Source organism: Hemicordylus capensis, chromosome 6, assembly GCF_027244095.1.
Source record: "Hemicordylus capensis ecotype Gifberg chromosome 6, rHemCap1.1.pri, whole genome shotgun sequence".
Lineage (NCBI taxonomy): Eukaryota > Metazoa > Chordata > Lepidosauria > Squamata > Cordylidae > Hemicordylus > Hemicordylus capensis.
The window spans coordinates 55,738,935-55,762,033 of NC_069662.1; the positions used below are offsets into that span (position 1 = coordinate 55,738,935).

At 44.9% G+C, this 23,099-nt stretch overlaps 2 protein-coding genes across 4 annotated transcripts in view; one reads left to right on the plus strand and one right to left on the minus strand.

Annotated features, from left to right (window-relative positions):
- Window positions 1-21,494, minus strand: RETREG3 (reticulophagy regulator family member 3). 3 transcript variants are annotated; one of them, XM_053259217.1, is made up of 9 exons: window positions 21,421-21,494; window positions 17,161-17,267; window positions 13,130-13,160; window positions 8,995-9,121; window positions 7,311-7,395; window positions 6,943-7,080; window positions 6,145-6,224; window positions 4,508-4,664; window positions 1-2,796 (listed from the first exon to the last, which is right to left on the minus strand). In XM_053259217.1, exons 1-9 carry the CDS (start codon window positions 21,447-21,449, stop codon window positions 2,348-2,350), a joined length of 1,203 nt encoding a protein of 400 aa, XP_053115192.1. In that variant the 5' UTR covers window positions 21,450-21,494; the 3' UTR covers window positions 1-2,347. The 3 variants fall into 3 exon arrangements, with proteins under 3 accessions (XP_053115192.1, XP_053115190.1, XP_053115191.1); XM_053259215.1 differs by having other exon boundaries at window positions 21,070-21,493; XM_053259216.1 differs by having other exon boundaries at window positions 4,532-4,664; window positions 21,070-21,490.
- TUBG1 (tubulin gamma 1) overlaps window positions 21,464-23,099 on the plus strand; it is a 13,800-nt gene continuing 12,164 nt past the window's right edge. The window contains exons 1-2 of the mRNA XM_053259218.1: window positions 21,464-21,768; window positions 22,426-22,538. Of these exons, the coding sequence (XP_053115193.1) occupies window positions 21,720-21,768; window positions 22,426-22,538 (162 nt within the window). The 5' untranslated portion in view covers window positions 21,464-21,719. The remainder of the gene's footprint in view (window positions 21,769-22,425; window positions 22,539-23,099) is intronic.

Sequence of the window (23,099 nt, forward strand, 5' to 3'; positions counted from 1 at the left end):
TTTGCCTCAATGTATTTATTTTGCGTCAGTTAGGGCTGAAAAATACACCTGACAAGAACAAAAAAACCCCAAAGTATTGCCTCTCTATTGATGTACAGTGGACAATGTATGGTTGTCTTATTGCACTAAACATTTGCTCTAATCCACATAACACATAACCTGATGAAATAAAATCAATTTCCCACCTCAAAGGTGATCAGCATCTTATTTTAAAAATCTTTGCAAGGTGACAAATTACTCTATAAACTTCCACAATGTTGGCTGATTGTAAACACTAAAAAAGGCAGTTAAACACCATGATATTGCCACAAAAATGCTACCAAACCCAAGTTGTTTCAAATTTACAAAAGCACCACTCTCTTGAGTTTCTTCTGCAAGAATGTGCTATTGGGCATATAGCATCTACATCATCACATTACTGCTTGGCCAAGAAAACAATAGGCAGTGTATCTCAAAGGTCTTCAAATACTAAGCCAGAAAAGTTTGTAAGCTTTTAACTACTAATAGCGAACATTGTGTTAGAAATACAGGAACCCAGAGCAAAGCTCTTTTGGATATGCCAGTGATCAAAATGGTTCAGTTCAGCAGATTCACACATTATAGGAGGCTGGAGACAATCTAAAGAAAAAGCTTAAAATGTAAAATCACAGCATTCACACAAGTCTCTCTCATGTCCACAGTCGATCACCAAGATGGCTTTGCACTAACAGAATTACTTCTATGGTCCAATCTTCCAATAGTTTTGCATACAAACCTAAAAAGTTTGTATATGGAATCCTTTACAAGACAAAATGGAGCACCAGGATAATAATTTCACTAGCTGAAGGACATAACTCCTCACAGTGTATTTTCCTGTGAAGGCCTCTGTTCTTTGCAGGTCTGACATGTTGGTTAAGATCATAGCACAGGAAACACCCACATGCTGGTTTTACTCAAAAAAGGAGAAAGAAACAGGTATCAGAGCAGTCTTGTGGGCCACAGGCCCAGTGTCAGAACATTGATACCATGTGCAAATGTTTTGTTCTTGAGGAACATGGCACCATATTCTCAGCAATGTAGACAGTGCAACCAAGATATAATAGGTATCCTCAAATATGTCACCAAGTTATTTCAGTCCTCAAAATATCTCTAAACAGTTAAAACATGGCGGCTATACAAAGATTACACACATACCCAGGAAAGATGCAGCGTCACTCCCACTTTGTATTTCCAGGGGCTTTCTTCTGAGAGAATATTCTTAATCACGGAACCCTATTTTTATGACCCACTTGCAAAACTCTGTACATATATTTCATCTGTGATCCTGACTAGTTTTAACTTTTCTACCGTATCTGTACAGAGTTCATCAAAGAAAGGGTTCACCTGAATGCACTCAACTGCCATGGACTCAAGAGATTACTGGCAAATCATGAGTAATTGACAGGACAGACTCACAAGCCCGTTGCCATGTGCTAATTATGAATCCCAAAAAGATCCCCTTCTCCAACTTGGAGACCAAACATTGTTTTGTGAAGAATCGTGTTCATAACTTCCATACAGGTGTAGACTTTGGTGATTGCTAGAGAGAGACCAAGGGCTTAACTGATCTCCCACTCTGCCAAATTATTTCATGCTGCTTTTACTTGAATCTTCATCGAAATGGGATAGAGAATGTTATTCCAGCACTATCTTCTTTCAAAGAGTTAATAGTGGTGTGTGTATACTGGAGGAGGGGCAGATTCTAACTCACGAAAATGCTATTGCCATGACATTGTGTGAGAAGAGCCTAATTATAACTCCAGGGTTTCAGAAGGTATGAATCTGGGGCCATGAAGTACAAACATTTACTGGAGATAGAGACATAGTTTCCAATACCTCTGGAGCGTCAAGGGCCAATACACACCCAGACAGCAGGGGTACATTTGATTGCATCCGGGGACCGAAATCCTAAATCAGCAGCAGGGTGCTGCTGATCAACAGGGACCTCTGTTACTCAAGGAATTTAGGATTTGCTCTTAACATACAAGACAAATAGCGCTATCTGATTTCTGTTGCACTGAAAAGGAGCCAAGATATCTCTTTTGGGCCTATTTACTAATTGACAGCCACAGCAGCAAGAGATTTTGGGCTCTGAACAAGGAGTGCAACGTACAGCAAGCTAAAAAGATGCAGGGCCCAGCAGGTTTGTCAGCCAATCTCTTCTGATTCTGCCCTGGGAGAAGCTTATTTCAAAACTCAGACTGCCCTCCAAGTTCACCTAGCAAAGCCACACACTCAAGAATATGATTCTATCCTATTTCTTCACAGGGCTTTTCTATCTCTGCTCCATGAGACAGAAGAGCCACAAAAAGGAAAGGAAGACAATTGTTTATTGGCCACGGGAAACGGAAGGGTCCATCTGATTCAGCTCTGACTGATCCAACAGTTCAAAATCATCCCCTTCAGCATCTGTGTCCAGCTCCGAGCTGGAGGTCCGAAGGAAAGCCCGGGCACTTTGTTGCTGTCGGATGCCATGTATGGAGCCCGACTGGGAGGCCCCTGACAAGGCCAGCTGGATCATTCCTCTGGTCACAAAGCTGGCTAGGTCATCTGTGAGGTTGTGAGTGGATGGCAGTTGTCCTGACAAGAGCTCAGAGCTGACTTCCCGGCTGTGAGAGAGCTGAAGGTCTTCCTGGCCCTGTGCACGGTAGGCTAGGCTTGGAATCCCTATGCTGGTGTCATCCTCATCATCTATGCCCATAACCTCAGGGTTGATAGAAGGGAAATCTGGGAGATCCCGGGCAAAGGATTCCTCAGGATCACTGTGGCCATCGAGGTCTAAGGAGGAAAAAAAAGATAGCTTGACATTTATCTGCCTTTTGGAGACAGGCAACCATTCCTTTAAGCTACATTGTCTCTTCCAGAAAGCTATGATCAAAATTTGGTAGCATAAAAGTGAAAAACATCTTCTAATATATTTACTACTCCACAAGAGGAAGAGGAAAATCAAAACCTCTGCCCTGCAGCTGAGAGCTGAGTTTAAGAAAGCAAGAGCCAACTAGCCCATCTAGTTTAGTTCTGGCAACTGAGTCTTAAATACATCTCTCAAGCAGAAGTTTCCCCCAGTCCTGTCACCAGAAGGTCTTCAACTGGAGGTGGTAAGGACTGAGTTGGGGATCTCCAATAAGCAAGGCACAAGCACTGTCACTAAGTGCACCTCAATATCCAACTTCTCTCCACCTAGTTTCTGCTTCATTCAGTGATGGGAGGAGAGCTGTGGTAGCAAGCATGAGTTGTCCCCTTTGCTAAGCAGGGTCCACCCTGGTTTGCATTTGAATGGGAGACCACATGTGAGCACGGTAAGATATTCCCCTTAGGGATGCACAACTCAAATGAACTGGTGGGCCGAAACCAACCGTGACTTAGTGTGCAGGGGCTGAGGTAAATTTTAAAATTATTTAATTAATTAAAAATGAACATTAAGATACTATAAAATATATTTTTAATTTTTTTATTTCATTTTTTAATAGCTAGGGGAGGGTGGGCCTATGATCACCCCTGACACCAGCAGCACCTACCCCCTTACCAGTGGTGGCCCTGCTGCCCCCCAGCCACCACCTGGGCAGACTCCTCGGGCGTTGGGATTGTCACAGACTCTCTCCTCAGCTCTCCCCCCAACGCCACCTCTCGCTGTGCCAATTCTCTGTACCTGCCTGCTTGCCTGGAGCTTGCTCTCCGAGCACCTCAGCTAGGAGTGAGTGCGCACTGAGCACAATTTGCCCTTGCCGCCCCTGTGGCTGCCAAAGAGCCACTTGAATAGGGAGCAGTGCAGCAGCTCCTGAGTGGCAGAGGGGAGGAAAGGCTGCATGGCAGCTTTGTCCTTCCACCCAGCAGGAACTGGCTACAAATGAAGGAGGTACATGCCGCTATGCCACTCCATAGCCATGCAGCTCTTCCACAGCCACACGGGTGGCGGTGGCGGCAGCAAGGGCAAATCTCACTTGCTGCCTGCTGGCTCCTGGCTGAGGCGCTTGGAGAGCAAGCTTCCAGGTGGGCAGTTATGGGGCGCATTTGCTCATAGGAAAGAGATGATGGTGTCAGTGGTAAGAGCCCTGCGGGCCAACCAGAACATGCTCGCAGGCCAGATGTTGTGCAGCCCTGCCCTTAGGGGATGGGGCCACTCTGGGAAGAGCACCTGCCTGCTTGCATGCAGAAGGTTCCAAGATGCATCTCCAAGATAGGGCTGAGAGAGACTCCTGACTGCAACCTTGGAGAAGCCACTAGCAAGCTGTGCAGACAATACTGAGCTAGATGGACCAATGGTCTGACTCAGTAGAAGGCAGTTTCCTATGTTCCTAAAGTAACCATGCTAATGTAGGACTATGTCATTCCATGCGGTATAGCACCTAGTTGGTTTTACTTTATTTAAAATATGTATAACCTGTACTTTTTACACTAACAGGGTCTCCAAGAAACTAACAATTCCTTTAAAAGCAATTAAGATTGGCAAATATTTAATAGCAGCAAGAACACCTTGCCCTATGCCTACCCAAGTAGCCACTCCTGCCCTCACCTTCTGATCCCTCCGTCAACGGGGTTTGGCCTCTTGACAGATTGAATGTCCCATTCTCGGTATAGGACACTTCTGCATCAGAGTGCTCAGAATCTGAGATAGCCAGCTCTTTGGCAACCACTGCGTCATCCAACTTGGAAGAAAAAAAGATGTCAAAGCTCTTAGCAAGATTATTTGAGCTACTAAACATGGGAGAACATATACAAGGTGCTTAAGAAATACAACACTGGCACTCCTCCAGACATTACTAGGGAAGTCAGATGCAGGGTCTGACCCATTTATTTATTTATTTATTTTATATATTATCTGACTCCAAAGGCTCTAAGCGGTACACAAAAACAAACCACAATAAAAACAAAATAAAATCAACTGTTAAAACAGCAATTGAAAAATTTAAAACATTCAGAGATTACTAAAAGCCTGGTTTAAGAAGAGGAGGAGGAGGAAAAAGAGGAAGGAGGGGGGGAAGGGGGGAGGGAGATGTAGTGTTTTAAGGGCTCTTTTGAAGTCTGGTAAAAGTTGTTAAACCATGGATGTCTATAAGGAGCGCACTGCACAGCCCTGGAGTAACTACAGAGAAGGCCACTCCCCAATCACTGGCTGAAATGGTGGTATATGGAGACAGACCTCTCTCAACGATGACACTCCGGAAACCAATCTAGCCACTGCATTTTGGACCAACTGGAGTTTCTGAATCACATACAGAGACAGCCCCACAAAAACACATTGCAGTAGTCAAGCCTAGAGGTTACCAGTGAGCACATCACAGTTCTGAGATCGCTATCTTTAAGGAACGGAAGCAGCTGTCATATCAACTGAAGTTGATAGAAAGTGCTCCTGGCCATAGCCTCAACTTGAGAAACCAGAATGAAGCCTGGATCCAGAAGCATTCCCAAGCTACATACTTGTTCCTTTTCAGGGAGTGCAACCCCATCCAGAACCGGATGATCTATCATGTCCCTCAAAATATGACCACTACCATGTGTACCTGCATCTTGTTTGGATTCAGCTTCAATCTATTATGCCTCATCTAGTCCATTACTGCCTGTAGGTAGGCATTCAGGGAGGCTATGCCATTTCCTGATGATGTCATGAAGAAATAGATTTGGGTGTCATCAGCATATTGATAACACCCTGTTTAAATCTCCTGATGATCTCATCCAGCCATTTTATGTAGATGTTAAAAAGCATCAGAGATAGGATGGAGCCCTGAGGGACACCATACAATAGCTCTTGTTTCAGAGAGAATCTATTTCCGAGCGACACCATCTGGAATCTACCGGAGAGTTAGAAATGGAACCACTGCAAAGCAATGCCACCTATTCCCAAATCTGCCAGGCGATCCAGAAGGATACCATGGTTGATAGTACTGAAAGCCACAGAAAGGTCCAAAACCAATTGGCTTTGAGATGAAACTCCTGAGAAGCAAATCTAATGATACCTTCAAAACAATTTCATATTCAAATTAAGATGAACAGAGCCTCTTGGAGGAACATACAGCATTCAGCCACCTGAGATTTAGTAATAGCAAGTCTGTGATGCACCCACCTGCAACACAAATGCCAACATCAGCCCACACTTTAACAAGACTCATGCTACAGTTCTCCATTTACCTTGGGACAGAAAGCAGCAAGCTCCTCTTCACTGTCACTCCCATCAGCAGCAGGATGCTGGCTCAGCATCTGATGGCGCACTGCAGTGAAATCAGAGCCCAGAGTAGCAGTTATGAAGAAGGAGGAAGCCACTCAACATGTCCATACAGAAGACAAGCAGAAGATGTCCCCTGCTAACTGAGCAAAGAGGCACCTTTTGTTAAGTGGTGATTCTCTTTACTGAACAGGGGGAGAGCAAATGGCCCTTTCCAGCCCCAGCATAGCATCCCTCCAGTGGCTGTTGCTGGTGTCTACCTTGTGTTTCTTTTTTAGATTATGAGCCCTTTGGGGACAGGGAGCCATTTTATTTCTCTAGGGAAACTGCTTTAGAAACTTTTGTTGAAAAGCGGTATATAAACATTTGTCATAAAAGGGATGGATCCAAGCAAGACTACTGAGAGAAAGGATTCTGGAGGGAGAAGGTTCCAGAGGCTGCAGAAGTAATGGACACACCAAGAGCTGGAATGCCAGCTGACCTCTGTGCCCTAATCAGGGTTGCAACAAGCCTAATTCCATATTGAGAACAGCTTTGAGAATCAACTACTGCTCCAGAAACAATTCAGAACTAACAATTTACAAAAAAATGCCCATTTCCAAGAAATTGTAGGAAGAATATTTTGAGGCAGCCACCGGTTCAGACCTCCCATGCAAACCAGCAATGTGCAGCAGGAAAGGGTAGCTGACAAGACATTAAGTATGCAAATAAACCTCCTACCCAAGAACTTGTGGGAGTTAATACTAGTCCTGCACCAGACTCACACTGCCTTTCCTTATGCTTCGACATCATGTAGCCATGAACACTGAAGTCCAACCGCTGCAGAGCTGGCTCCAGTTTGGTGTACAGACGCTGACCCAGGCGGTGGTACACAGCTAGTGGCCACAGCAGAACAGAAAGCACTGGAAGAAGAGGGTTATTAGAGGGCTTCTGCTCAATTAATATTCCTAGGAGGCATTTGGGGGATGAGGGGGAAAACTTTAGGATGGGACAATCTGTAAACACAGTGTACAATGCAACCAAAGCAAGGTGTCAACCTACAGCTCAACATAACTATATTTGCAAATGCCATGCCCTTTCAAATGAAGGGTGCTCTGTTGCCCAATCTTCCCCCCAACACACAGGTACTCACTTGTTAGATAGGCAAGAAAGACACCCGGAACATACTGGCCCAAGACAGCTAAAAATGTGAGGACACCACAAGCCAGAATGCAGAACTGGAAAAACAAAACCCAAAGTTAGTGTATTGATCAGCCTCCCCTCCCTCTAAAGTGTTGACAGGGAGTGAACCCTTGTCTTGACTGACAGGCTGGTGAACTCCAGGGCAGCCAATCAGTACACCAAGTGGGTGGGAACTAAAGAATGGTTGCTGGGAATTCTGGGAACAAAAAGGGCGGTCTGTGCTGGAGAAGCACATGCAGAAAGGCTTAGTGAGGGGCATGGAGTTTTTGCTCCCTCATGGTCAAAGCCAGCATGGAGGTTTCTCACATGGAATAACTGCAGATCCTTGAAAGACAGGATTACAGGAAGCTTGATTCTCATCAGGTGTTGGGTGAGCTTTCAGGGGAAAGGGAATTCAGCATAGGGAACAGTGTGTTAGTCAGATTTTGTGTTAGAAATTTATATTTATTTGTGTGTGCTTTGCATATTCCTGATACTGTTCCATTATTGTTTACCTGTAACGTCATTAAAATAAGATACACTAGCCTCCGCTCAACCCACCTAGGGCATTGCAAAAGACTCTAAACTTTTAAGCACGCCTAAATGCAAACTGAAACTGAAATATAAACAACCTATTTTTGTAACCTACTAAGTATTTTTGAGTATATTTAAAACCTAAAAGTCTCATATGGAAGCAGTCTGTCGTAATTGAATAAAACTTTTTGTTCTTTTCTTTTTACAAGTCTCTCAGAGTTGGTGTTTAACTCAAGAAAAAGGGAGGGTGGAAAGCGGATTCCTCTGGTGCAAAAGCATCCTCAAGCACTCAGCAGCTATCAGTTTTCTCATCACGTGTAGGCCTACTCATGTAAAGTTTTTGTACTTATCCAATAGCAAAATAAAGTGAGTTTTCCCTGGGATTCCACTCCAAGCCCAGGGAGGTTCAAGCTCTGTTGATAAGAGGGGTGGTGACGGTGGCAGCATTTTGATTCTACCGGAAATATAGATTAGTTTTATGAGAAGCCCAGCCAGGCAGCTTGCCAGGGATGATTCAGCATTCCCCCCATCACGTGAGCTGCTCTGAGACAAAGGCTTTAATCCATTACAGTTAGTTCCTATGGTATTAAAGAAAGCTAGCAAACTGCTCCTAATAGCTCAAGATCACACAGGTGCATTTTGGTTGCTGCCAGCAAACCAATTCCTTGGGAAGCAAGGCCAACATGGAGAAATTCTGCTTGAGAAATCTTGCATAAGTGTGAGCATATGCATGGATGGGGAGGGGAGAGTTCACCAGCTACAGCTGCCTTTGGATCAAGTCCCAAATGGCACAGGCAGAACCAGAAAGAAGACTGGAGTCCACCAAAAGCTTCACCAGATAGAATGGCTGTAATATTTGCTGTCCAATATTGGATGAATATTGGCATCCAATATTTGCTGTACCCATTCCTTTTTCTTGCTTCTCAATTCTACAGTGCCTCTCCCGCACAGCACTGAGAGTACACATGTACTCTGTGCTGTGTGCACACAGTTGTGGATTTAATATGCAGCACCCTGCTTGAAATCAAACAGCTGCTATTCTCAGGTTAGCCTTGGGATAAACTCCCCCCTCCATTCCTGCCCATTAGCAGATGGCTGGTACCAATGGGACTGTTTTTCACCTTGCCCGGATTTTGCCTTTTGAAGCCCAACAGGTTCCTCATGAAGCTGTCGCCTGTGACCCATCCTTCTGCTAAATAGTGACATAGTTCAGGCACACTCAGCAGTCGTGGGTGGACATAACCCCAGCTGGAAAGAGAGAACGAAGATGGTAACTTACTTTACTAAAAAGTACCAATAAATGACTCCTCCTGCAGTTTTAAAAGAACTCTCCTCGCAGTCCTAGCATGAGGCCAATAAATGTTCATGTTCAGAGATGAGATGTGAAGGCTGAGGCAGAAAAGGGACGAACCCAGGTCACAAAAGTCCAACATTCTACTCACTGCCTCACATTGATTCCCTGCCACTTCGGCAAAATGAGCAAGAAGGCATCTTGCAGCCTGTCCCTACATTTTGAACTCATCCGAGTGACTCTTTTTAACAGAAAGAAACTATTATACACTAAGAGGACTTTTGCACACAGATTCCTGTAGAAGTCAATGAGATATTTCCCCATTTGTTCTAATATAACATGAGCTGAAGTTGCCATTAGACTGTGCACAAGGCATTTGGAGAAGGCATCTTGTTGTGGTTCAGATTAAATCATCTTTATACATTCACAATCAAGTTATTTAAAGATAGTTAAAGGGTAATCAGCACTCCTACTAACCAGGCAGAGGTATCTTTTAAAATAGTGGTTCTCTCATATTTAGCAAGAGGATATTAACTATCCCTATTCAGCCTAGTATAGCATCCCCCTCAGAGGCTGTTGCCTCCCTTGTTTTTCTTTTTAGGCTTCACGCTGCTTTTGGACAAAGAATCTTCTTCTAATTCCTCTTGTTATTTAAGCCACTTCAAGAACTTTTTTGTTGAAAAGCATATAAATATTACTATTGTTAATAATAAAACTCCATTCATTGACCTTGAATGCACACCCAAACAGACTAGTGAGAAGGATGAATTTTTACAACTTTTCAAAGCACTCCTACTTGAAAACTGGAGACTCTATAGACTATGTACATGTAGAATTCAAGGCCACAAGTTTAATGTGGAATATTGCTGCTCCCACACAAACACTGGACTGCAGCCTTAGTTACAAAATATGAGGAGAGGCAGATGAACAACAGTATTCAGGAGCAAAGGATTATTAGCAGACAGACCCTCCTTCCTCCACTTTGGGAAACTCTGGATTTCTACAGAAAGCCATTGAAACAGAGCATAGGCAGGCACTTGGTACCAAGAGGAAATTAACCTCTGCTCAAGTCAAGGCAGATAATGAACAGATGCAAAATCTGCAGAGCAAAAGGTGACACATGCTTGTGGAATCCTGTCTATTCTTAATGAAGCCAAAGCTCCTGACACAGCAAAAGGATTGAAGCTGGGAGGCCTTAAACTGTCAAAGTACCCCAGAATGCAAACAAAATCAAGTCTAAATCAGTTATGGAGATTTGGCCTAAAAGGGCCTTTTTGTTCTAATCTTCCTCTGAACAGCAACTGCCACACCCATGCCCTCTTCCTCCAGTCCTTTTATCTACCTTGAAACCTAGTTTTCCTGCTTTTGGGACTCTGCGTAAGACAGAACCCTATTAAAGGTACTGTCCCCCAGAAACATGCATGGAAGGCTCTTGGGAAGTTTCTTTTCTGTTGTTGCTTGGGGATTCTGGTGGCTCAAGCCGTCTGCTACTATCCCAGAGCCTACCCAGTAGAGAACCCACTGTGTACTCAAACTCATCTCCGCCCTAAGCTGAATCACAGGGCCGCTGAACTTCAAGATGGAACACTGGAATGCAGGGTCCAGAATCACTGCTGAGCTGAAATCACTATCCTTGCATGGGACTGCTCCAGGGAGCCTTGCACTGGATTGCCCTAGACATTCCTGAAACGCAAAGTCTTTGGGTTTGGGACCCTCTGTGTGGGCTTGCCTCAGAGCCGTCCCTGAGTCTGACTGCCTGAAAGCCTCTAGATACCAAAGTAGAACCCGAGAGAGTAGGGATGTGCACAAAAAGTATTTTGCGTTCTGTTTCAAGTTTGAAACTAAAAATGGCCGAAACGTTCCATCGAAACAGCAGTCGAGCCAGCTGTTTCAACGGAACCAACTTGAAATGTTTTGAATGTTTCAGGCATAGGGAACAATGGGGCACTCAAAACACCCCAATGTTCCCCATGGGTAGCTCCTAGGGACAAAGTGAGTTGGGTGGTAGGGCATGATCTACCATCCAACCCACAAAGGAAATGGGCAAAAGGGCAATTTTAAATACATTACCTTTAAACAATTAACTTTTCCCTTGGGGAAAAGTTAAACATTTGTTTACAATACCCTGCTTGCCCATTTCTTTTGTGGGTTGGGTGGTAGGTAGCACCCATCATGCCTACACCCCAAAGGACTTTGGTGTCCCAAGGAGCTACCCAGTTGCAAGACTATCCAGTTTTGCACTGCAATTTGCAGCCCTGCCTTGAAAAACATTGCAGAAGCACACAGTAAAAATGAATCTCTCACATTTCAAACACACTGCAAAAATGGCCAAAAAAGAATCACTGTCCAAGAATCCACCACCAACCACAGTGCCTGCAGTGCAGTAACATCATTGGCACAAGTTGCTCTCTCTCACAAAATGATGACTCCTTATGTTACTTTCTAGCATTGCAACAGGTGTCACAGAAGCACCCTTACTTAGCAGCAAGCATAGCCATAAGCTCAACTAGAGCAACTTCACCCACATTTTGATTGAGTACACCTTGCACTGCAGATTGCAGAGCAGACCAGAGCAGTGAGTGAAGCACAAGTTAGTCTCAAAGCCAGACATGGAGCTCATTACTGCAATCACCAAGAAATATAACAGAGAGAGCGAGAGAGCTGCCACTGTCAATTTCTCGTCACAACACTATCTCACAAACAAAACAACTATCCTCAAGGGAAGGCAGGCACCCAAGTTCTGCCTCTGTCAATCTGACAAGCAAAACCAGATAGTTATAGCAGCAGTAGCACAGCATATTACACTCAGTGCTGAGAAAAGAAAACCACATAATCAAGCCTACCTTCCTGCTCTCCTGATGTATCCTCTTCAAGAGAAGCACAAGGAGGTCTCTCTCTGCCTCCCAGGCCCTCTGAATACATTTTGAAATCTCCCCAGCCAATGGAGGCACAGTTGCCCATGACAACATGTGATTTGTATAACAAGTCAACCAAGAAGCAAGGATCTTGAAAGCCAATCGGAAACCAGTGCCAGAAAACCAATCAGCAAGGGGAAAACAGACCTCCAAAATGGCTCTCAGAACTTTGAAACGTTTAGATAGAAACAGAGTTGTTTAAGGGTGTTCTGTTTTGAGCTTGAAACGGCCCACTTCATGGTGAACTGTTTCACTGCCAAAACATTGTGCACATCCCTGCTAGAGAGACCTTAAGGCTGGATCATTTCTAACGAGGGTTTCTGCAGACTAACCTCTGTGCCTAACTGTATAGGAACCCAGTGCTCCCCTTTGGGCATGCAAAGTGCCATAGATTGTGGTGCCACGCTAGCCCCCTTCTGCCTCTCCTTGACCTCATTTTGTAACACTTTTGCAGGGGACCCCGAACCATCTTCTGGTGGGAAGTCATCTCTTTTGGCATCGCACACAAACACAGCAGTTATGGACAATAAGCTGCTCTTTAGCCTGTATTCTTTACTCTTCCCCCACCTGTCCACATTCTAACACCCACTCGAGCCACTAGGCTATTAGAGTCCTAGACTCCTTTGCTCACATTATCTAGTCCCGGGAAGCTGCCTTCACTCCCTGTGCAACTGTGACTATATTAAGGTTACCAAACAGCACCATTTGCATTGTGCCTCTGCTTTATCAATACACTTTATTTCTTTGTCTTAAAAGCCTTGTCTGAGGCTGTTGCCCCTCTAAAAAAGGGTATTTGCCTGCATCCAGACTGCAGTCAGTTTGCTTGCAAATTTGGTCTCGAGCTAAAATCCCACAGGACAGTCTAAGGCCACAGTATAAGGATAGTGTACACACTTGCAAGCAAGTGTGGTAACAGGATCTCTCTTTCAGTTTAGCCACTGAAAGGCACTCTCTGCCAGTAAGGTTCGAACTTGCAAAAAGCATTACAGCTAAGCTGCGCAGAGATCACCATGGAATATGGCATAAAGGGAAGGGCTTAGCATTTCATACCTCTCACTGTCCAGTTCATCAGGTCTTGCCACTAGAATGATAAAGACACATCAGGGTTAGTTGAAAGGAAGATACCTGGGAAAATGCTTAGTTGCATAATTGAAACAACTTGTGAATCATTTTAACTACTGTCAACCAGCAACTGGAGACTAGGGATGTGTACCGAATTGCTGCAGTACACATCCACGGGCGGCAAGGGGTTCCCTTAAGAGGAAGCGGGCAGGTCCTACCTACCCATCCTCCAAGCCCCCAGCCTGCTGCGGCACTCTTTCAACGGAAATACTTCAGTGTGCTGCTTACCCCTCTAAAACGCCACACTGAGGTGATGGGATGCGTCCCCAGCATCCCTTGTGCGGTGTCGGCCTGTAAATGTAATTTTTTTGGTGTATGTATATATGTAATAAATGTATGTAAACGTAAATTTGCAGGGCCAGCATGTTGTTGCTGGCCCCACAAATGGCGTCAATGCATGCACCGACGCCATTTACATGCCGACGCTGCACAAGGGAAGCTGGGGAGGCATCCCATCGCTGCAGTGCAGCATTTTAAAGGGGCAAGCGGCACAAACATTTCGATGCCAGGGAGCCAAAACGTTTTGGCACCTCTCCAAAGGGGCACCAGAACGCTTCGGGCTCATCCTTACTGGAGACACCCTGAGCATAGTGCTTTGTACCAACCTTTTAGATACTTACAAACACATTTTCTACAATAACTATCATGAAGCCAGACATAAATCAGCCAGATATAGGGATATAGCAGCCAATATTGCAGCTTATGCAATTTATGGCAATGGTTAAAATGCAAGGCAGGTTTCCTCAGGGAGCAGCAGACAGTAGTCACAAGAAGCATGAACACTCGATCTCTGCAACAGATACTCGGAGCCCCACTCCAAGTCCATTACCTTTCAGTCAACAAAGTAAGCAAGGCTGCTGTATAACCTGAGTGTATCAGCTGTCAAAACTGGAGAAAAGGTAGCAATTTAAATAAATCTTAAATAAATTTAAGATAAGATTGGAAATCTCTCTTGCGGGTACTTTTGAAACATGCCCTGGGTCTACAAGAGTCCATGCTTTCCTCTATTCTATTTGCCTATGCAGTAGGCAAGTGAGAGGTTCTTGACAAGCTGCTGGTCTTTGTAGCATTTTATGCCAAGCTCACAGTTAACTTCGTTTAACAAGTTCTTTATTAATTCCTTTCTCCTCAAGAGCAGGAGCTAAAAAAAAAAAAAAAGCAGCAGAAAGAGTGCAGGCTTTTTTCAGTTCAGTTATTTTTTTAGAGGGCATATTTCCACTCCAAAACCTTTTCCTCATGGAAATGCAAGAGTAGCACTTCCCAATCATTTCAATCCAAAGACTTCCTGTCTACAAAGCCCAGCAAAGAAAAACTTAGATTCCCAGAATGAGCTCACTTTGGATGAGAAAGTGGACAATTCTGTATTATACAGGCAAACCCCATTATCTGCAGGGGTTCTGTTCTCTGCTACAACCGTGGATAACGGAACCAAGGATAACGGGGCATTAAGTCAATGGGAATGTGGGGGGTGGGTGTTAGGTTCCTGGAAGATGCAAAAAAGTGGGAAAAGTGGCCAAAAAAAGGGTGGAAATAATGGGGAAAAGTGCCCTGCTGTGCTTCACAAGTCTGCAGCTGTCCTGCAATGACCCTCCGAAGTCCAAAATCTGCCATTTCCCCATAATTTTTTGTGGGAAATTATTATTTTTTAACAAATGAGCCACAAAATGGCTCCTTTCCTTAAAATGGTGGTTGGAAATAACCTCGGAGATCATTTCCAGCTACCCCGAAACTGCAGATATGTGGAAATCAATCCTCCACTCCCCGCGTTTGCTGAGGTCGGCCACAGATACACAGTACTGTGGATGTTGCGTCCGCGAATGGCAAGGTTCACCTGTACATTATAAAAGAAGTACATTATGTTGTTTGCCACTGTTTGTGTGAAAGCAGTCAGAGAACAATTAGAAATGCTTATTATGACATTGAGACCCTCTGGTCTGGGAACAGAAACTATAACCTATTTTGGAATTTTAAAAAATAATATCTGTAATAAGGGGCTAACTTATGGTTACATCTATATTGCTCTAAGCAGCTCAGAAAAGCATTTTATCTTCATGAGAATCCTGTGAGGTACAGTTGTCCCTCACCTATCGTGTTTTTCCCCAATTGCGGATTTGAGTATCTCTGACTGGGAAATTGTGATAGCCCTTGCCAACCGTGACCTGAGTATCTGTGGTCTAGCGACTTAAAAAAAAAAAAAAGGATTTCAGGTTTGAAGGGAATAATTTCTGGTGCAGGCAAGGGTTTTTTTTTGGGGGGGGGGTGATTTCCGGGAACGGTGGTTCGGGGGCAATTTCCGAGAAGGGAGGTTTGGGGGAGGTTTTTTTCTATTTTAAATTGTTTTGTTTTGTCACTGCAATTCCCGAACCCCATTTCCCATTGCTTTCTATGCCTTGTCTACCGCGAATTCGACAACCGTGAAGGTTTCCAGGAAAGGTACCCTCAGGAGGAACTCTTAGGGACAACTGTACGTTACATCAGGACCCAACAAATCCCAGGTGCCAGCTCACCACAGTGCCTGAAAATTTAAGCACAGTATCTGAACCATGTAATAGACAGACATGAGCAGGAGGTGGCATTCTTGGAGATGAGCAGTGTATCTACCCCCCAAGCAGCCAAGGCCATTGATGGTTGACTACATGCCATGCTGCCATGGACACAAAAGGAATGGAGACACAACAGACACACATAAATCTATGGAAGATGGAGAAAGGGAGAAGTTATTTCTGTTTAAATCAGACATCTGAAACCTTCAAGAATAAAAAACAATTAGTCTGGCTCCTAAATTATCGGGCTGGCTCCTAGGTCCAAAGAAAATTGGCTGAGGCCTGGATAAGGTGGAGAGAGAGTGGTTGTACCTAAAGAAAGTTAGTTCTGTCTCAGCCCCATTGAAATCAATGACACAAGTTGGTCATGACTAAGTTCAGTCCCATTAATTTCAATGGGGCTCAGTCATGATTAACTTTCTTTGGATACAACCCAGTGACTTGTTCAAGGTCACCCAATAAGCTTTTCAGGGAAGGACTTAAATCTTAGCTTCCTACATTCAAGACGGCACTCTAGTCACTGCATCATGCCATCTGTCAATTGGGAGCTGACTGGATTTAAAAACAAACAAACAAACAAAAACACCAAGCACCTAGCAGCTCTAGCTCATTCAAGAAAAATCCCAGCTAGTTCCAGCTTGCACTAACCTTTGGATTTTTTGAAATCCAAGCTCTAAATAGCAAATTATCTTCCTTCTATACACAGACAATGTCTAGCATCATATTCAGGCAATTTCAAAATTGTTGCTGTAACTTCTTGTGTTTCTGGATCACAAACCATGACTATAGTCTAAAAGAAACTTATGCTACTTTCCTAGGAAACTGCACCATAGTTTTGTTCAAGTGACGTTTTTGCATTCAAATGAAAAGATGGCAATTTAAGATGTATATCAAGATGCTGGCTAGTTCAATGCTCAGACTACTGGAGTACTAAAATCTGGGCCAACTTTCCCTTTGCGAGGTTAAAAAAACTCACACCAAACTGCATCTCTTGCAACATTTATCCTGCTACCAATGGAATCAGCTGTGGAATACTTATGATATCTGTGGCCATATACGATTAATCTGGTTACACATACTCAGAAAGCAAAGCCTATGTAACAGAAAGGTAAAAGCACTGAATCTATATTGCAGATCTGTTTTCTGAACTATCAATAGTCCTCCAGGACTATTCTTCCTCTCCACAATCTGAACAGCTGAGGCTTCTTTTGAGCCCCCTCTACTCCTACATCTCTTTTAATTGGGATGTAGTCCAGCCTACAGGATTCCTGTTCATCTTCAACCACTATTTTCAATGAAGAAACCTAGGATCCTTGATTGGAGCTTGAGTATATTGGCGCTGGTGGAGGAGAGAAATGAACAACTCCAAGGAGTAGTCACAGCTGAATTCAGGGATCCAAGAGTGATAAAACTTACCTCTTATTTCAGGCCAGATTTTATTCTTCCACTGATCTAAACACACTATTAATATCAGGGCAAAAGCAACCAAGAATACCAGATGGAGAGACGTCAGTGCAAAAAACCTGAAGGAAAATAAAGCCAGTCAGCACAAGAAGGCTTCTCTTGCAAAAGTGTTACATGAAAAACCAACACAGTTTAATTAAACCATGGAGCAGCAGAAGTATAGAATAAATAATGGTTGTTAATTGGCTTTTTAGTAATAAAGGTTTGAGATTAATATTAAAAAGAGAATGCTTGATTTGCACCTTTCATTCTCATGAAACATCCTTTTCTTTCTCTGCTCCTTTTTGTTTTTATGTTTAACATCCAGCCTGATGAAGACCTTTTAGCTGGTCCTTATAAAAGTATTATTCTATTTTATTTTTCCATAATGGACCAACATGGCTTGCTGCATTTTTTAAAAAACATTTATATCCCACTCTTCCTCCAAGGATCTCAGAGTGGTATTCATGCTTATTTTTATCCCCACAACAACCCTGTGAGGTAGGTTAAGCTGAGAGATAGATGACTGGCCCAGAGTCACCCACTGAGTTTCATGGTTGAATGGGGATTCGAACCCGGGTCTTCCCGGTCCTAGTCCAACACTCTAACCACTACACTATACTGCCTAAACAAACAACTGCTTTCCCCATTGTTCAAGGCCACCCAGCAAGTCTGTGGCTGATGTGAAAACCAAAACTTGCTGTCCCACATCTACTATACTCACTGGACCACAATAGGAATGCTTAGAATAACTGCCTGTCCACAGTATGTGCTTCCAAACAGAATTTAGGGAAAGAGTAATGGGGGAGGTAGGGGATTTTAGCCTACAAACAGCAGGTCACATTTAGTAATGTGTGTTGTGTGAAGTCTGCAACCTCCCTCTCCTGCCCCAGATATCCTGCCTCTCCTAGATGAAGTTGGAAGATGCCACCCTTGCAAACCACTTAGGTTAATTACTTTGCCAGTCTGGCAGGAAACTCGCATTATTGTGGCACCAACAGCTTATTTATAAGCATGATATTTGAGTCCAAAGATGCTTTCCATTTTAACTTAAGACTCTGGCTAGCTACAAATGCGTAGCAGTTTACAGAAAGTTGCACCATCGATGGGGCAGCATTTAATTGCAAAGATCATGGGGAGAAAGATCATTTAGCATTTCAGAGTAAGGAGCTTACAGAAAATTCTTGCAGAAAAAGGGGGAGAAAGGGATCCACAGAAAGAGATCAGTTCTGTTTGCTACTCATCTCATTGTCACATACCTCAAAACTCATAATACACCAACATGTACCTAATCATTGTGTTTACAAGTTATTCAAGCCAGCAGTTGCTTTTCACCATTATAAGCACAAGCAAGCTTTGCTGTGCTAAAAGGGTGGTTTCATCACAAGCTACCAAGAGCAAAGTATGAATTATATACAAAGTTACACAGCCTTCTACAGTCATTCCTTCTGCCACAGATGTGAGCCTGGCTGTTCAGCAAGGCTGTTCAAAGGAGGGTGATTTTATTTCTCAAACGGTAACAGTTTGAGGGCCCAATACAAGATCACATAGCTGCAAAATTAAGCAAAAGGTACCCAGGCACCCACTCCAGCCAAAAGAACCACTCAACCCTGACAAACCAAACGGCATGTGAGGTCAGAGATCTTTTTTTCTTTTGCCAGAAGATCTGAAGACTCGCTTGTTCCTGCACTGAATAGGAGCTGTGTGCTTTCTCTTCAGTGATTAGGCAAGCATAATCAGTACCATCATGAAGGAGCTGCATCACCACAAACCCTAGACAGATGGTTATTTTCATTCACTTAACAAGAACCTACTGGGAGCAACTGATCTTTCAAGTCATTCACAACACAAATCATACACACAGATCACATCACTCTGAGAGAGGCAATACAGGGTCTCAAACTGGTATTGTTACTAATAGGAACAGAAGAAGCTGCCGTATACTGAGTCAGACCATTGGTCTATCTAGCTCAGGACTGTCTACACAGACTGGCAGTGGTTTCTCCAAGGTTTCAGGCAGGAATTTCTCTCAGCCCTATCTTGGAGAAGCCAGAGAGGGAACTTGAAACCTTCTGCTCTTCCCAGAGCAGCTCCATCCCCTGAGGGGAATATCTTACAGTGTTCACATGTGGTCTCCCATTCAAATGCAACCAGGGCAGACCCTGCTTAGCTAGGGGGACAAGTCATGCTTGATACCACAAGACCAACTCTCTTCTCTTGATCTATGAGTTGAAGTATGCATGCCTCCTTCTCTGAATTATGCTACATAAACAAAAGGCAAAAGAAACATCTGATGATGGAAGGTGCTCTTTCTTAATCCTAAAGGTAAAGTGTGCTGTGGAGATGGTGTGGACTCCTGGTGACCACAGAGCCCTGTGGTTGTCTTTGGCAGAATACAGGAGGGGTTTACCATTGCCATCTCCGCTCAGTATAAGATACCTTTCAGCATCTTCCTATATCACTGCTGCCCTGATATAGGTGTCGGGGATTCGAACCGGCAACCTCTGACTTGCTTGTCAAGTAATTTCCGTGCTGCAAGAATAAACATGGCAGGACTGCTTTCCAACATTAAAATTACTTGGCTGATAAAAACAACCAAAAGCAACACTAAAAAAAGCAAGCCTGCAGCTAAGTGATCAAACAGAAACTTTTCTCAGGAGACCAAGGTTCCGCAGCCACCATTTGATACTCAAATGGGGCTTGCAGTGCGTGGTTTCCTGTCCTCAACTGCTCTTCTAGTCACTGTAACTAAACATTTGTTCCAAAAGTAGCTCAAAATGCAGCAGGTAGATATTGCAGCTCATAAGAAGGCAGCACAGCAGTTTAACTGCACACTTCTCATTGTTGTGTTGAAAGGAGCCTACCAAAAGAAGTCACCAGGGTTTCTTAAAGTGGGATCCATCCATCATTCCTTTGAAAGGGGGACAAGAAACCAGCAATCACCACACATGTTATCTAGAAGTACAAGCAATGCCAGCCCGGAGGCAGATCCTGGCTGAGCAAGCACAGCAGTTTGCAGAGTAGGGCTGTAAGAATCAGGCCCCCCTCAAAACTGGAATGGATACTATCAAGGACATTTCAGCCTAAGGGGAGTCACTTGCAAAAAGAACTGGGAATCCTTGCATTTATACAAGCTCTGCCTGGCAATAGTCATGAAGTATAGGGGAGAATTTCCGCATCCATCGTTCAAGCACCATCAAGCCCAAAGGTTCCTAAGTTGCCATGGCAAGCAAGCGAGGCTTTGCCAACACCACTCATTCATTCCAGCAAGTAACTCTAAGCCTTGTAAACTCGGCATGTTCGAACCTGCCTGGCAGCCCAGCTTACTGAACAGAACTGGGTAGCTAGGGTATTTTTACTGGCCGCTTATTCCTTTATAAGAATACTTCCTTGCCGACTAGTAAAAACAAACAAACACAAAAACACCAAGCAAATCAGAAATGAGAAGAAAAAGCTATCCAAACGTAAACACTTCAGACACTGCCCTGATCCTAGAACAGGAGATTCAAATATTTTTTTTCTGCACAGTAGATAAAGTTATTCCGTATCAATTTTGCTTCTTAGTCAAAATCACGTAGATTACAAGTCCTTGTGCGCGGGTCCAGATGCAGCAGGGCAGCTGAGCATCCAGAGCAGCTGACACCAAAAGCATCTCCAAAAGGTGCCCCCCCAGCCTACTTTTTCTGCAAAAAAGGGGCGTCATATTCGGCTCCCCAGATTTCTTCCAGATTATTTATTAGCCCAAACTGGACTAAGTGGCTTGCCAGAAAGAGAGACGTTCCCCGGCCTCAGCGGCCCCCACCCAGCAACCCAGCTCCTCCACTCTGCAGAGACCCCCACCTGCCCGCCCGCCCCCGCAACTCAGCTTCCCGAGCAGCGCACCCAAAGGCCGCGTGGGCTCCGGCCCAGCCCAGAGCGCTCTTCGCCGGCTTCTCCCAGACGAGCGCGGCCTGCAGAGAGCTCAGCGCCGGCTCGTAAGGCCCGAGGCGGCTCCTCAGCGAAGAACTCAAGACGCTCACGCGCCGCTCCCGCTCCGAAGTCGGCGCCCCCCGTGCATCGCTCGAGGGGCCGCCGCCGCCGCCGCTGCTGCCGGCGCTGCTCCTACCGGCAGTCCATCCTGCCACCGTCTCCATCCTTCGCCTACCCAGCGTCACCGGGAAGCCGGTAGAGCGGGGAAGGAAGAGGAGAGGATCATCATTCCTCTCCGTCACCAACGGCCGCCACCAGCACTACCTCACGCAGACTCCCATGGCCGCCCCCATAGCGACAAGACCCGAGAAGGGGGAATGGGCCCCGCCATCTTGTTGTACGAAACGCACCCGCTCGCAAACCGCGCTGCTGTTTGGGACGCATGCGCAATACCAAAGCTGGATTACAAACCCCAAAGACGGCGGCGGGAACGGGAAGAGCTGGAATAGTTGAACCGAAAGCAACGCTTGTCATCGGGTGGGACTGGAGTTGGGAACGAGAGGGGTTGCTGCTGGAAGGAACGGCAACCGAGCTCGGGAGGAGGAGCAAGAGCTGCGCCCGCCATGCCGCGAGAGATCATCACTCTGCAGCTGGGGCAGTGCGGCAACCAGAGTAAGGCCAGAGGCCTGGGAAGGGTGGGGGGCCTCCGAGGGTGCAGAGCCTGCCCTTGGCCTTGATCTGCGCGCGCACGAGAGAGATTGACTGGGAAGAGGCAGAATGATTGTAAATCCCTCCGGTGTGAGAAAAGAAAAGGGAGATTCCAGGGCGGGGTCCATGAAGGGCAGGGGCTTCTCCCCGGGTCCTGACTTAGCTGAGCTGGAAGTCCTAGTGGAATTGGGGCAAAATTGCCTTGCATGCTATATGGGCAAGTGGACAGCTGTGTGGAACTCCTGGGGTCCTGCCTAAGGAGGACTAAAAGCGTGCAGTCCAGTCGATTTCGACTCCAGGTGCCCATAGAGCCCTGTTGCTTTCTTTGGCAGAATACAGGAGGGGTTTGCCATTGCCTCCTCCCATGCAGTATGAGATGATGTCTTTCAACACTTTCCTATATCAATGCTGCCTGATATAGTAGCAGAGGGGATTTGAACCGCCAACCTTCTGCTTGTTAGCCAAGCATTTCCCGGCTGCGAGGACTACAGCACGAATAACCTTCCTGTGATGGGGTCGGGCTAGGGATAAATATCCTCTCCCAGTTTCCTCTTAATAACAGGGCAGTGCCTTTGCTTTATTTTCCCTCTGCCCCATTGTCCTCCTTTTTTCTTATTGTAGTTGGGTTTGAATTCTGGAAGCAGCTTTGTGCAGAACATGGCATTAGCCCAGAGGGCATCGTTGAGGAATTTGCCACTGAGGGCACTGACCGGAAAGATGTCTTTTTCTACCAGGTAAATACAGCACTCTTTTCTCTGTGTTCTAGGGCTTACCATGATCCTCTGGGTAGTTCAACAGAGAGCAAGTCTGTTCCTTCTCCTGTGTGACAGCCCTTCAGATATTTTAAGATTGCTGTAGTATCTCCCCTTAAGTCTTGTTGTCTTCTCTAGGCTAAACATATCCATCTCGTGCAATCATTCTTCAAATGACCGTTTGCAGACCTTTCACCATCTTGGTTGCCTTCCTCCCAGCCAGTTTATCAATGTCCTCCTTAAAATGGAGGGCCCAGAAATGGATGCAGTATTCCACATGAGATCTGACCAGCACAGAATAGAGTGGAATTAGTTACTGACTGCCCTTTCACTCTATTTGCTATTGTGCACATGATGAAACTTCAGAAGCCACTTTCACACTCTGGAAGTGCAGGCACCATGCTCTTGGTTGCCTTTATTAACTATTTTAAATATATATATTCAGTAAGGGTGTGATGAGACAAGTGTTACTCTATGTTTTCCTAGGGATCTACCCTAAAATAGGGATCCAAGCAATCTCTTTACAGAGGGTAGATCCCTAGG

Bases quoted from the DNA above. Each gene is read 5' to 3' on its own strand.
- RETREG3 (XM_053259215.1), bottom strand. From the start codon at position 21,320: ATGGAGACGGTGGCAGGATGGACTGCCGGTAGGAGCAGCGCCGGCAGC. The intron at 7,396-8,994 runs GTGAAAAACAGT...TTGTTTTTCCAG, and splicing joins AAAGGCAAAATCCGGGCAAG to TTCTGCATTCTGGCTTGTGG. The intron at 4,665-6,144 runs GTAAATGGAGAA...TTTTCTTCCAAG, and splicing joins TTGCTGCTTTCTGTCCCAAG to TTGGATGACGCAGTGGTTGC.